The sequence below is a fragment of the Diuraphis noxia genome, unplaced genomic scaffold (genome assembly GCF_037042655.1).
Source record: "Diuraphis noxia isolate RWA-SAM2 unplaced genomic scaffold, SU_Dnox_SAM2 contig0005, whole genome shotgun sequence".
Taxonomy (NCBI): Eukaryota; Metazoa; Arthropoda; class Insecta; order Hemiptera; family Aphididae; genus Diuraphis; species Diuraphis noxia.
Genome location: NW_028301715.1, coordinates 46,065,437 through 46,081,208, shown reverse-complemented (window position 1 = coordinate 46,081,208; position 15,772 = coordinate 46,065,437). Strand labels below are relative to the sequence as shown.

The 15,772-nt window shown below is 35.8% G+C and overlaps 1 protein-coding gene across 2 annotated transcripts; it reads right to left on the bottom strand.

The window, feature by feature from the left end:
• Positions 1-815: 815 nt before the first annotated feature.
• LOC149055412 (uncharacterized) lies at positions 816-8,653 on the bottom strand. Of its 2 annotated transcripts, none has more exons than XR_016191895.1 (2): positions 1,428-8,653; positions 816-1,365 (listed from the first exon to the last, which is right to left on the bottom strand). XR_016191895.1 is itself a non-coding variant. In XM_089228408.1 (2 exons), the coding sequence occupies exon 2, from the start codon at positions 7,348-7,350 to the stop codon at positions 2,170-2,172; it is 5,181 nt and encodes a 1,726-aa protein (XP_089084534.1). In that variant the 5' UTR covers positions 7,351-8,131; positions 8,194-8,653; the 3' UTR covers positions 816-2,169. The 2 variants fall into 2 exon arrangements, 1 of the variants encoding a protein (XP_089084534.1); XM_089228408.1 differs by having other exon boundaries at positions 816-8,131; positions 8,194-8,653.
• Between the last annotated feature and the right edge of the window lie 7,119 nt (positions 8,654-15,772).

Here is a 15,772-nt window from a genome sequence, read left to right as displayed (position 1 = left end):
CGAATTTTGCAGCGCATATATAGGATATGCACCTACGATGATGATATATCAATACATGGTAGTTATTATGCGCACGTGTGTCCGTCGTACACTTATCGTTTGCTGAGGTCTCGCCACTACAATTCAATACACTGCAAGTAGTTTTATATTCAAAATTCATATTTTAAGATTTGAAAGTGATCCGACCAAAGTTTGAATCATCATTTTGGCTAAACGTACGTAATATATTATGTTAAAATTATGTCAATGAACGATTTGTTTTCTCTCTCTGAACCACGCACCACATAGCACGTTTAGCATGACCTACCATATGTAGTTATTTTACAGAGTGAATTTATCTATTAAACTTTATGAACATCACATGTTTTCGCTTGTTTTGGCAATATTATGATATTTTTATTTTTATGTACCACAGCCACGAACGTGTAAACTAGGTAATACAATATTTAAAAAAATAATTAAAATATAGAAAAAAAAACCAACTTGGGACACATGATTGGATCATCGTGAATGTGTTATATGTTGTGCATAGGTTAGAGAGAGAAAACAAATGGTGTGCCGATATCCTATTAAGTTATCATTACAAACAAACCTGTTAAATATACACTTTTCTCTATCATCTGCTATCGATGTTTGTTATAATAACGACCATTAGCATCAATGTATACAGCTCTAAACTGGTGACAGTTATTATCGAGTATATCAATACTGTGGGCGCGGCAAGTGCCTAGATACAAATAATAGGCTGGCTTGTTCGCCTTAAATGAAAATAAATAAATGAGCCTTATAATAATAAAATGTAATAAAAACAATGATTTATAGAAAAATGATAATAAATATAATAATAATAATTTATGCAATAAGAAATATTTGTGCAATAACAATAATAATAAGTATAATAACAATAATTCGAGTAATAACAATAATAATACTGGCCTTATAGCTGCACAATGACTACAATAAAATAATGCAATAAAAATATTATAAGAAAAATAAGTGGCCCATACGGCACACAATAAATAATTAATAGGAACACTATTTTTATAAGTATAATAATAATAAATAGCCTTTGCGGCTAGGCCCGTCGGCCTTAAACAATGAAAAAACAAACAAATATGGTCGACCAATACTTACATGTGATTGTGATTGATGGCGGATTTAATCCCAACGCGACCGTACCAGAACTGTAATGACCTGCCTAAGACGGCACACAGCAGTATTATAAAGTAACGATCACAGTCCAGTACGTGCGACCACCAAGCCACAATCACCAACGAAGACAAAATACAAATTGCTGTGCTCTGCAGACCAAGAACGATCACACAATTGACAAAACAACGTTATTCACAGGCGACCGCTGGCAAGCTAAAAAACAAAGAAAGGTTTAGACGTTGGACAATATTAAATTGCCTCGAACGATACTTTACCAGACGGCCGATTCACAAAAACGAAGAGGTGACAAAAACGTGTTTTTCAAAAGAACAAATGGCTGCAGACACAGGAACATAAACGAATTGATGTGTACACTACGAGAAGTAAGCGCAAAAAAAAAAAACAACGACGGTGCCGACGACATTCACCACGAAGGCTATGCCGCCGGACACAACAAGATGAAGATAAGTGTCTCAGTGCCACCACACAAAACTGGACAAACACGCGAAATTAAGAAAACTTGTGACACTGAGAGCATGACTTTAACTTTTTACTAAAAACATAACCGAAAAATCAAAAATGTTAACACACAACGAACATTTCCGTGCCATGATAACAGCGCGATTACGTAACCGGTCTGTCGCACACGGAGGCTTTGTTGCCGCCGCCGACAATGACCGCGGCTACGTAACGCACCGATACGCAACGCAATGCATCGCGCGAAAATACTAAAACGAAAACGACAACGAATGCAACACCATGACATATAAACGCGAACATTCTCCCCGCCTTGAAAGGACGCAGGAGTTTCAATTCAACACAAATTAAATATGATATAGTATAACATAAACATTCGATTAGCTAACAATATAAATAGATTATAAACATTTAAAAAAGAAAACAAAAAAAAATAAATAGATAATAGCAATCCAAAAAAAAAAAAAAAAAAATATAATAACAAATAAATAATGGTAATCCAAAAAAGAATATGATAACAAATAAATGAATTCAATGAAATTAAGAAGGAATGGGGTCTTCGGAATCTGCAATGTCGACAGTACTGGGTAAGAGTGCAAGTTTGACGACAGGTCTCTTCATTTCAGCACCAGCACTCTGTTTGATGGTCACAACTCGAATGATTCCGTCTGCCCCGGGGTGCACGGCACTGATTCTGACTAACTTCCACTGTAGAATGGGGACATTGTCTTCCTTAAGTATTGCCAGATCACCGACTTGAATAGCTCTGCTTGGAGAAGTCCACCTACCGCGTTTTTGCATCTGTGGTAGATATTCCATGCTCCAACGGGTCCAGAATCTTTGTAGCTGTGCTTGCATTAATTGAAATCTACGCAATCTGTTCATAGGAACGGCCGATAAATCCGGCTCTTGTGGCAACATGAGATTCCCTCCAATAATGAAATGACTTGGAGTAAGGGCCTTATATTCACTGGGGTCATCAGACAACGATGTCATAGGACGTGAATTTAAAACAGCTTCGATCTTACACAACAGAGTATTCAGCTCTTCCGCAGTAAGTAGTGCACCCTTTGTGATCTTTAGCATAAGCCGTTTGGCGGACTTTACAGCTGCCTCCCAGAGGCCGCCAAAATGGGGTGCAGAAGGAGGAATAAAATGCCACTGTATTCCCTGGTTAGCCATCAGATCCGTGACTCGCTGGTTTTTGCTACTTTGTGAGAAGTACTGTTTCAACACCTTGTGAGCTCCTACAAAATTTGTAGCATTGTCACTATACAAATGCGAGCACATTCCCCTCCTGGACATGAACCTTGATAGAGCAGCAATAAATGCATCGGCTGTCAGGTCAGTAACTAGCTCCAGGTGCACCGCTCTGGTAACAAAGCATACAAAGACGGCGATGTAACATTTAATAGCAGTGACTCGTCTAATACCACTCCTAATTAAAACTGGTCCGCAGAAGTCTACTCCAGTGCGATTAAAAGCTCTGTCAATTGTCACACGCTCCTTTGGTAACGGAGCCATTGGTGGGGCTGAAAATCTAGGATTCGCTCGAAAACATTGTACACATTGCTGGACAACCTTTCTGGCTACAATTCTGCCTCGAATAGCCCAATATTTTATAGATATATGAGCCAGTAAAGCTTGAGGGCCTACATGCATGAGGCGACAATGTTCGTAACGAAATATTAATTTAGTTATTGTGGCTCGGGAAGGAAGAACGATTGGATGCTTGCTGCTGCAATGCATATGCGCATTTGTAAGTCGACCACCAACCCTGATTAAGCCTTCGTCGTCAATGAACGGACTTAGCGAAGTCAATGCACTTTTGCGATGCACATTCTTTTTAGCCTTCAAGCACACCAATTCATCATGAAATGCAGAACTTTGAGCCTTGATTAACCAAAAACGTTCAGCTAGCAGTAACTCATTTAGTGTGATAGAATCAAAAACACGTCTCTCAGGGTGTTTTGATAGGGAATCCTTGCAATTGGAGACAAATCGGCGTACCAAAGCAGTGATTCTTATGAGCATAATCCAACTTGAATATTTATTCAAAATCCAGAAATTTTCTTCTGCTATGGCCGACAATACCATATTGATAGGCCGAATTTCTGGTAATTCTGATGGTAAGGTAGGATTTTTGGGCCAACTTTGTTTATCTTTACTCAACCATTTTGGACCGTGCCACCAAATGTAACAAGTGCTTACTGAGTCTGCATCTACACCTCTGGAGATTAGGTCTGCAGGATTTTCAGAAGTCGGGGTATGATGCCATTGTGATGCATGCGTTAGATCATTTATTCGAGCAATGCGATTGGCAACGTAGACTTGAAAGAGAGATAAACTATTGATCCATGCAAGGACGATAGTTGAGTCCGTCCATAAATAAGTATTATTTGACGTCACGGTAATATTTGATTTTTTGAGTTCGTCCTTAACCTCAGTAATTAATTCAGCCAATAGTAAAGCACCACATAATTCAAGGCGTGGAATGGTAGTGGCCTTGATTGGTGCAACTCGAGATCTGGATGTATATAAATTTACAACAAAAACATTGTCGCTGGTCTCTGAACGGATATAGACACAAGCACCAAATGCATTCTGTGAGGCATCACAGAAGCCATGAAGTGTATATCTGGTAGAACAATGTGCTAGTGCTAATCTTGGTATGATCAATTTATCAAGGTTACCCAAACTCGAATAAAACTTGATCCACTTTGAATATAATTCTCCAGGCAATGGTTCATCCCAATCCATTTTAAAACTCCACACTTGTTGCATAAAAATTTTGCCTTTGATTAGCACACAAGAAATGAAGCCGATAGGATCATACACACTATTTATATTTGATAAAAGACTGCGCTTGGTAATGAACTGAGGTGGCGTCCATTTCTTCATTAAAAACCGAAAACTGTCAATAGATGGCTGCCACAACAGTCCCAAGGCACTCACTACATCGTCCTCACTTAATTTGACCATAAAGTTTGGATCATCCTGCGCATGAGGCAGGCGATTGAGGAGATCTTTAGAACTTGAGCACCATTTTCGTAGAGGAAAACCAGCAGAGCCCAAAATGGATTGAAGCTGTTCATATATTGAAAAACAATCCTGATCAGAGTCACCTCCACTAATGAGGTCATCTACATAAAAATCATTACAAATAGTTTGACCAATTGCAGTATCACGATGTTCATAACCAAGTTGGAATAGGCAACGTGTTGCCAAAAAGGAAGCAGACTTTGTACCGTAGGTCACAGTTTTTAAGTTGAAATGTTTCAAAGATTCATCAGGATGCGAGCGATAAACTATTCGTTGTAGATAACAGTCTCCTTCATCCACTAACACTTGGCGATACATCTTTGCCACATCAGCAGTTAGTGCAATACGGTTTAAGCGGAAACGCAATAAAATATTATAGATATCAGGTTGGATCTTTGGTCCTCTCAGCATAATATCATTTAATGAAAGTCCAGAAGTTGATTCCGCAGACCCATCAAAAACTACACGAAGTTTTGTTGTTGAACTGTCTGATTTGAAGACCGCGTGATGTGGTAAATAATACATAGGCTTGTCACTGGCGGATGTTGTTAATTCCATGTGACCTAACGCTATGTACTCTTGAATGAATTCATCATACTGCTTAGCTAATGAGTTGTCTCTGGCAAGTCTTCTTTCTAAATTGAAAAACCTTTTTTCGGCCATAGTGAGGGAATTGCCAAGTACATCAGGATTTTGAGATAGTGGTAACCGCACGATAAAGCGACCATTTGTACTGCGACAAAAATTCTCTTTGAAATGCTCCTCGGCCCTGAGTTCCTCCATAGTACGTTGATTACTTTTTGATATAAAAAAAGACAAAGCAGAATCGTGATTTACCATCAAGGCAGATGACTTGTTACAGTTTGATGTCTCCAGAACCTTGCCAGTAACTATCCAACCAAATTTCGTATGGTGGAGAGCAGCATGTTTATTCAGTGCGACCTTCGTTCCAGAAAAAATTTCAAAAAATAGGTCAGCACCTAGTAATAAGTCAATTGGTCCTGGTAGATGAAATTGTGGATCAGCTAAGAGATTTTGCAAGTTATTAGGAATTTTCAAATTTTCACGGATAACTAAATGGGATGGAAGTGAGTTGACAATGATTGGCAATGAATGCAACGTAATTTTTGTAGTATAATCACCGAAACGTGAACACACAGTAGTATCTTCAAGTTGTTTGGATGAAGATGACATAGACGAAACACCAATAATATTGAGAGACTTCATTATTTCAGATAGTTTCAATTTTTTAGCAAAGGAATCCGTTATAAAATTTAATTGAGAGCCCGAATCCATAACGGCTCGACATGAATGCATAGTTCCGAATTTGTCACAAATGTTCACAATAGCAGTGGCTAGAAGTACATTTAAATTTGAAGAGTGTGTGTTGGCTACCCCAGTGCACATGGCAGTGGCAATGGGATGTGATGTTAGTTCATCATTGGTTTGAGAAATGCTTGGTCTTTCACTAGAAGGTTCTTCATGCAATTTTGAATTATGCCTTTTGTTGCATTTAGGACAATGCGAAAATTTACAATCTGCACTTTGATGACCATAATTTAAACAATTGAAGCAGAGCTTGGCATTTCGGACCACAGTTCTCTTCTCAGATAATGGCAATTTATCAAACGTATCACAATGATATATTCTATGTGCAGATGAACACAATGGACATTTGATAGTCTTTTGATCTGATGAGCGAGTAAACAACGATTTGTTATTGCCATGGTTATGATACGGAGGTTTAGCTTTGGAAATTTTATCTGATATATTGACTGAATTAGAGCATACTTCATATGCTGATACACGCTTAGACAAGAATAGTTCGATCTGCTCATAAGTCGGAAGCTCTTTGTTGTCTTGACGTAACTGCCACTCGCCAGCGGTGATTGAATCAAGTTGGCTACAAATTAAAGTCACCAGCCAGGCGTCCCAGTACTGCACCGGCTGACCAAGAGCTTTAAGAGCACGAACATGTGAAGCAATGTGGTGGTGCAATTTTCGTAAATCAGCTGCAGAAGGTGAAGTTATTTTGGGTGATTGCAGTAAGGCACGTATGTGTGTCTGAATGGTTAGACTTCTATTTTCAAATTGACGTACCAACTCATTGTAAGCAACCTGATAATTTTCAGCAGTGATCGTGAATGTTTTTATAATATCAGCTGCAGGTCCACACACACTGGTTTTTAAGTAATGGAGTCTTTGCACATCATTTAAAGTTACATTATTGTGAAAGAGTGCATTAAACGTATCAAAGAATGAAGGCCAGTCTTCAAGATTTCCATTAAAGGTCGGAGGCTGGATTGTTGGAAGTCTTAAAGAATCTCCAGTGGATGAATGAGATGAGTGTGAAGTGTTAACGATTTCAGCAGGTGTATTTTTGGCAATAAGATCTTCCATGGTAGCCTTCAATGTTAAGCATTCATCTTCAAACTTCAATCGCTCCCTTTCTTCATCATGTCCTTGATCTAAATCAGCAATAGACTGTTGAGCTTCATTAAATAAATCAATACATTCATTTAATTTAGTTAATCTTATTTGCAATTGTCTACTGGAATGAATTGCTGGATTGAAGTTTTTGACATATTCATTTATAACTTGGATAGTGGATTTAGTCGAGACTCGATGCTTGATCAATTTGCGCATTTCCTTGGAAGGCCCAGCCTCAGGAGTCGACATGGTGCAGTTGAGTTTGTGATTGATCTGTTGAACTTGAATGTGATGTGTTCGACAATTAAGGAGAATACAAAATCAAAATAACAAAAAATATGAATATAAGTACAAATCACGTCGAGGTCACCAAATGTGGGCGCGGCAAGTGCCTAGATACAAATAATAGGCTGGCTTGTTCGCCTTAAATGAAAATAAATAAATGAGCCTTATAATAATAAAATGTAATAAAAACAATGATTTATAGAAAAATGATAATAAATATAATAATAATAATTTATGCAATAAGAAATATTTGTGCAATAACAATAATAATAAGTATAATAACAATAATTCGAGTAATAACAATAATAATACTGGCCTTATAGCTGCACAATGACTACAATAAAATAATGCAATAAAAATATTATAAGAAAAATAAGTGGCCCATACGGCACACAATAAATAATTAATAGGAACACTATTTTTATAAGTATAATAATAATAAATAGCCTTTGCGGCTAGGCCCGTCGGCCTTAAACAATGAAAAAACAAACAAATATGGTCGACCAATACTTACATGTGATTGTGATTGATGGCGGATTTAATCCCAACGCGACCGTACCAGAACTGTAATGACCTGCCTAAGACGGCACACAGCAGTATTATAAAGTAACGATCACAGTCCAGTACGTGCGACCACCAAGCCACAATCACCAACGAAGACAAAATACAAATTGCTGTGCTCTGCAGACCAAGAACGATCACACAATTGACAAAACAACGTTATTCACAGGCGACCGCTGGCAAGCTAAAAAACAAAGAAAGGTTTAGACGTTGGACAATATTAAATTGCCTCGAACGATACTTTACCAGACGGCCGATTCACAAAAACGAAGAGGTGACAAAAACGTGTTTTTCAAAAGAACAAATGGCTGCAGACACAGGAACATAAACGAATTGATGTGTACACTACGAGAAGTAAGCGCAAAAAAAAAAAACAACGACGGTGCCGACGACATTCACCACGAAGGCTATGCCGCCGGACACAACAAGATGAAGATAAGTGTCTCAGTGCCACCACACAAAACTGGACAAACACGCGAAATTAAGAAAACTTGTGACACTGAGAGCATGACTTTAACTTTTTACTAAAAACATAACCGAAAAATCAAAAATGTTAACACACAACGAACATTTCCGTGCCATGATAACAGCGCGATTACGTAACCGGTCTGTCGCACACGGAGGCTTTGTTGCCGCCGCCGACAATGACCGCGGCTACGTAACGCACCGATACGCAACGCAATGCATCGCGCGAAAATACTAAAACGAAAACGACAACGAATGCAACACCATGACATATAAACGCGAACAAATACTATGTATATTATATATTGTATAAACGAAACTTATAGAATGATTCACAATAACGTGTTTTGTGTTTTTATGACGAGGATGACTCGTCGTCAACGTTTTTGACTATAAACTGCCAGATTTCTTTTTAGACCTTAAAAAACGTTCACATGGTGTTGGTTTTGACTTAACTCAAAACAAGATTCTACCGTTAGAGGCTTGTGATAAATACTCAAAATGTAAAAATCGCATATGAAATATGCGATTTCACCTGTGTGCTTATAAAATATAATGATCCATGAGACACGGAATTATATTAAAAAACTTTTAACCACCAATACAAAAAATAATTGCCAACGATTAAATGCTATATTATAAGTGTGAGATATTATGCAATTATCTATTAAAAATTAATATTTTTCTAATGATGGATTAAAAATTTAAATGGCGAACGAGCAAAAATATTATGTTGCAAAACAATATTTATACAACTTTATTTTGAGTTAATATTATGTATATAACAAATCGACGTATACCTTTTCGGAGAGTAGGTACTGTAAATAAAAATAAATAATTTAAACTATTAGAATGTCTTTTTATTATTTTTAAAACAAAAAAATACAGAAAACGATCCTTACCGAAACATCACAAACACAAGTGTCGTACGAGACAAGCAGGCACTGCTCCGCTGCCATGGTGTTTACGTTCTTAAAAAATATATTTTTACATAGTGCAGCTTCAATTCATTTGCTTCATTGGCCTATTATTACGAAATTGATATTGTCTTTATTATTTTTATAATTTTATTTTATTTGTGTGTATGTGTGCAATAAACTAGTTGGCGCATAAGACAAAATTAAATAAAAACCAAAAATATAATAGGTACTATTCGTAAGAATAATATGGATTAGCTAAATATATTTGGGTTGTTTTTGAAGTGTTAAAGTATTAAATAATATGAAAATATTGCAACTCACTGAAGTTTATACAATCGTTTTGTTATGAATTGTATAACACTATAATATAATATATAACAGCACTCGGTAGGGGTATTATACTCTTTTTCGTCCTTTTAGATAATAATATTATAACCTCTGGTTTCGACTACCGTCGAATAACATTCCAACACCAATTGTAATATAATAGTTTTTTTTTTTTTTTTAAGAATGACAATTCGGTATTTTTTACCATTACACAGATTCATTGGCATAGCGGGTGGCACTTCCGGAAGGTAATAGTTTTTTGCTCGAATTTCGGGAAAAATAGAAAACGTCAGAAAGTAATGATGAAGGACTTTTCGGTGTCATTGACCAACCTCGTCATTATTATTAAAAAAAAAAAAGTAACAAAGTAGGTAACACAATACCACCGTATACTAATGCAATTAAACTCTTATAATATGATATGTACAATATATATAATAATATACTCTGTGATGTAATTTGTGTTTCGGTCAACCAGAATTCTGATGATGAAAATTCATTCTATCAAAATTTATACTTTATATTAATACTGTGCTATAATTATAATAATATAACTATGAATAATAGCCTGAGGGTTAATATTATAACAGAAATAATAATGATAATAAAATAAATGTCTTTGGGTGTTAACGATAATTCAATAAAATGTAAGTACTTTGTAGTTATATCAGGTATTCCGTCCGATAGTTTTCAATCAAAATTTTCCATAAAGTTTTTAAACGGCAATAAATTTATAATTTAAATATTCTTCTAATGTCCGTCGTTTGTATTTGATTACACTGCATAATATGTGAACAACTGGAAACATAACAGCTGTGTACCTACAGTAAATATGTTAATTTATTTAATAATTTTAAAGTGTTTTTGGTTACAAATTGTTAATATTTTTAAAAAAAATTTCACCAACGTGGCCAAATCAATTAAAACGAAGATAAAAGAAAAAAATATTTGGAAGTGAATAACTACTAAAAAAAAAAACGTATAGACTCCGAGAATTCGAATAAATATCTTTGCCGATCTGGTTAAAACCTGGTTATGTGCGCGGTATAATATATTATTATGCAATAACATAACAGATCTTAAACGCGTTTCGTGGACGGCTGTCGTCGTAAATTTAGCACCGCAATTGACGCGCGCACGCACACGCACACACAAAATCTTAAACCAAATGGTAGCCGAAGGCCGAATCCCGTCAGGACAAGATGACATCTATACGAGGTTCGTGCTAAACTTTCCCTGCAACAGTCCAAAGTACCTATAAGCATCTGTACCGTGCAACGCGCAAACATTCACTCTGCACGCTGCAGTATATTATTATCATCATTAAAATTCGTTGCGCAGACGTCGCCCTCGGGATAGCGTTCGCGGGGAAAAAAAATATTAATATTACGCGACGCCCTCGTGCGAAGTGATATTATAATAATAGTTGCGACGCGAGCGCGATGTGAAGCAAATTTGTATACTGTACCGCACTCGTAAAAACATGGTTTGTATACTGGAATTCGGGGTGGAAGGCGAATGCGGCGTAGTGGGGAGGGTTGGTTGTCACACAGGGCAAGGGGGTGTGCGGATTATAATAGGGGTAAGGAGCCATCCACCCCGGGGGACCGTCGCCACGTGTATACCTATACGTGTAACCACTTACCAAATTTGTTTGCCCGCCACTCGCGTAGGTAGGTAGGTACCGAAGGGTTGGAGTGTGTTCACGAATAGCTCATTCCGGAAATGATATATATTTGCGTTGTTTTCCCGTCCGGATATAATTTGTTCGGAGCCAATTTAAAATCAAGGAAAAACAATTTATTACGGACACTCTGCTGAGGAGGTATAAATGCACTTATGTGTATATTATATTGACCAATATATCCAAGCGTCTCCAATCATGACGGGAAGTACATTATAATATACTATACGTAATAAAATAAATAAAATAAAAATCATTAAGTCCATCGGAGTTTAGTTTTTGTTGAAACCGCATTCCTAAAGTGTTCGTAACGCAAATGTTTGAGCGGTTAACTTGAATTATAATAAATTGTATTAAAGTTTTCTGAATCAAAGGTCGTTATTTTTTTCTCGTACCTGGGAAATAGAAGTGATGTTTTTCTAGTACACGCAAAAAACCTTTAAAGTTTGGTATTTGTATTTTCTCAATTACTTCACATCATCCTCGTATTATTATATAATCATATACGGTGGAATCTCGAGAACTCGAATAAACCGGAGGCAAAAAAAAATTATTCAAATTATAAACAAATTGTATATACACATCGAAATGGGGGTCCAGATCTTTATTCGAATTATTATCGATAATATTCGACTCATAGATGTTTGAGTATCGAGGTCCGCCTGAAAGAAGTATATGTATAGGTGCGGTACTTACTACTTACTAATTATTATGACATGACACGCTAACCTGTGTTCTATAGTCACCACTCATCGCGCCGATTGTGAAAAACAGAAATCGACAAAAGAGTAAAATATAATTTTATTGTCTATCGCGACGGCTGTGTGTTCAATCGGCTGAGCCCATTCACAGTTTAATCAGTACCTAATTTTAATAGTGACAGTGGAGTTCCATACGAATTTGCGCCACGATATAATTATTTATTTGATACAGTATTAATAATCGTTTTTTTTTTTTTTTTTTGAGTAGTTGATTTGCAGACCATGATACGGTGTAATAATACTATGTAAGTCTATGACGTTGTAGAGTGTCTTATCAGTGTTTCTACAGCTGTCCGCACTGCAAGTCTCTTCGTATCGTGGATTCCTTACCTGGTGGTCGCACGGTCTCGTGAGTAGTATATTATATTATTATTATACGCGTGCAGCTCGGTTTTTTGTAAACCACGACACATTACGTTGTTGTGGACGACAGGGGCTCTAATGTTTGCAGGGCAATAATAAAATATATAATAATAATAATAATAAAATATTATACACTTTGTATTACTATTATAAATTATTATTATTATATACGTATATAGACGTCCTATATAATATGCATCGCTGTCGTTTGTCGTAAACAGACATTTCTGATCGATCTCCAGAGACCCTTTCACGGACGAATCGCATGCAGCGTTATGTACGCATGTATAATAATATATAATATTATGTATTACAACAATACACACTACTATATATATATATATATACGCATGTGAATAGTAGTATATAGTGTCTCTCGTCCCTCGGACGAACCGGTGGTACAGCCGACGACGACAACAATGGAATATGTCGTACGGGTCGCCGCCGCCCGTCAAATCGAATGACACGTATGCGCTGAGATGATCGACGATAAAAGCGTTTTCAGGAGGACGAGAACGAGGACAACGGCGGTAATGATTTTCCCGTAGGTACACGTTAAAAACTGGTATCGGGTCCCTCGACGCGATTTAAACCCTCTCCCGGGACCGAACAGCCCACCCGACGACGAGATGAGTCCTTTCTGTTTTTATAACGCGCGCATTATATTGAACTCGGTCAATATACATGTATAACATTGTATGCGGGTTCCCGTCGATGTTGCACATTGTATACTGAAGTAAATGAATTATGATCCGTTGCGGTCCGTTCACGAATTCCGATTTTTAAAACAAATTATATCCTTACAAATAGGTGCAAGGTGTACGCCGCCCAAGCGGCCGGCCCGCGGCTGACGTTTTGAAAAATTTAATTTTTATTATTTTATTATTTTACCCATCATATGTAGGTGTCGTCCATCAATCTCGCAGGCTTCGCGGACTTCATATAGGTACAAGTAAGCACATTATATTATACACATCCACAGGCGGAAGTCCATTAAAAATTCCGGGGGGGGGAATAACGTTTTTAATATAAACCCAAGTGGGTGGGGATAAAAATTAAATACTTATGTGGAGCAGAACCCCTCCAAAACCTAACCACCCCCTCCAAAATGTCTGCCTATACATATAATTTATACTATTATTATGTCGACGTATAATATCGTTTTTAAAATCGTGTACTTACCTATATTTGTGGTGACTATATATTATATAATAATAAGAAATTCATTTCTTTATCGCGAGATCCCGAGATTTCTGTTGCTATACCCTACCCGAGAGTGGTGTGTACGGAAGCGTTCCTAATTTCCTTTGCGTTTGATTCATTCACGTAAATTAGTTTGAGCATAAACAATTATATGTTCACAAAGAACCGAATGTCGGGGTAATAATAAAAATAATAATATTGTATTATAATATTACGTATACATACACTTTATTTATACGGCAGTGATTCGAGTGTATTTTTGAGCATAATATAATAATAGTAATAATAATAATATACTCATTATTGTTTTGAATACTTATTCACGTAAAAGAAAAGAATAAAATCACTACAACAACAATAATAATAGTCTTGCTCAACGAGGAGGCTTATTTAAGACTTTTCCCATCCAGTTTGGATTTCTATACCACCCGAGCTAACATTTCCTTTGTAAAACGAAACGTGTACACTGTACAAACAGAGGGCGATATTTTTAGAATGAAATAAAGCGTTTCTCGTCTTAGCAGTTTGTACCATTAAAATATTATAACTGAACACTTTTAAATACGTATAACGACTTTTGTACGCAATCCGGTTAAATTATAGCATTCAACAAATCCTTAATAACATTAAAATCTTCTGGAACGCTGTGGCGTCCCAACTATTATGGCGGCTTACATGCGCATAAAGGTTGTTTTTTCTGTTTTTTTTTAATTTTTATTTTTACGTTGCAACTTAATTCTTAAAAGATAATGTCTTCTATGCTTTTGAGATTTTTAAGCAACGCCCCTAAAACTGTATTTTTAGACGCAATTTACGTATTTTGACATTTTATTTGTGCACACAATTTATTAAGTTGTCAACAAGATAGGTAGGGCCTCGTATATAATAATCACTTCTGGATTAAAATATTAAGTAATAATTTTTAATAACGCTTTGGAATACCTGCACATGTGTGGTCTCTGTCTTACTAGTGCGTAACATAGCAATTTTTACGCTCAGCAGAACACGCATAGCTCTGTTACTTTAAAATTTAAAGTGAATTGACCACTTATTAAAAATAAAGTTAACATTATAATCGATGGCTTCTCAAAGGCCTTTTTGTTATATTTTAATTTTAAAGCTAGGTATTTTAAGATTTACAAACAATTCACAATTTTAAAATAATCATAACTCGCGGTTATTACGTTCTTTTAAATGTTTTTTTTTATTATTTTTATAAAGAGTTTCTGACATAAAAGGTCATCAAACTCATTGATAAGATAATAGAAAATTTAACATTTTAAATATTGGTAAGCGTAATTAATTACAATAGTTACAACAAATTACAGTAATTTATTACATCGACAAATTAATTAATAATGTTACAAGAAAGAATAATAAATTAATCTAGGGGTAGTATTTTCCTTTTTTTTTATAGATATATTATTGGTGTTGAGAAAAGGTATCATGAGGACGTCCACGCATGAGACGCCGGAGGGTATGCTTATCGCTGAGTTTGAAGTGTTTTGTGCTTTTGGCGTTGTTTAGTTGGACAAACGAATTAATCGTGAAATTTCGTATGTATAGGTTTTAATTGTTGAATTTTGTTTTGAATATATAATTCAAAAAACAAAAGTCAACTGCCATGAAACTATTGAGGTATCGTTTTTTTTTTTTTCATAAAAATCGTTTAGACACTGCACAACGTTTTTAAACGCATTGTAAAAAAATATATAACAACAATAATAAAGCATTAATTAAACAAATACTGAAGTATACCTATATATAGGTAAGTACTTACATTGTTAAGTAATATATATTCGTGCGTCTTCAAAATTACCAAATGCCATTTCCGTTACACAGTTTTGCACTCAAGTCTTGCACACTAAACCATTACACACTCGACTTTTCAAAAAGTCATTATTATAAAAGTTGTAAAAAAAAAAAAACCTTTTTACAATATTAAACACACAATACGACGAACAAGCGCTTATCCGAGATCTGCGAGTGTTTACATCATATAATATTTACGTAGTATGCGTTATTTATCATTTATAATAAAATACTATATTATCTGTTTACGGCATCTTAATATTTTATTGTTTTTCATAATATACGATAGT

Bases quoted from the DNA above. Each gene is read 5' to 3' on its own strand.
- LOC149055412 (XM_089228408.1), bottom strand. From the start codon at position 7,350: ATGTCGACTCCTGAGGCTGGGCCTTCCAAGGAAATGCGCAAATTGATC.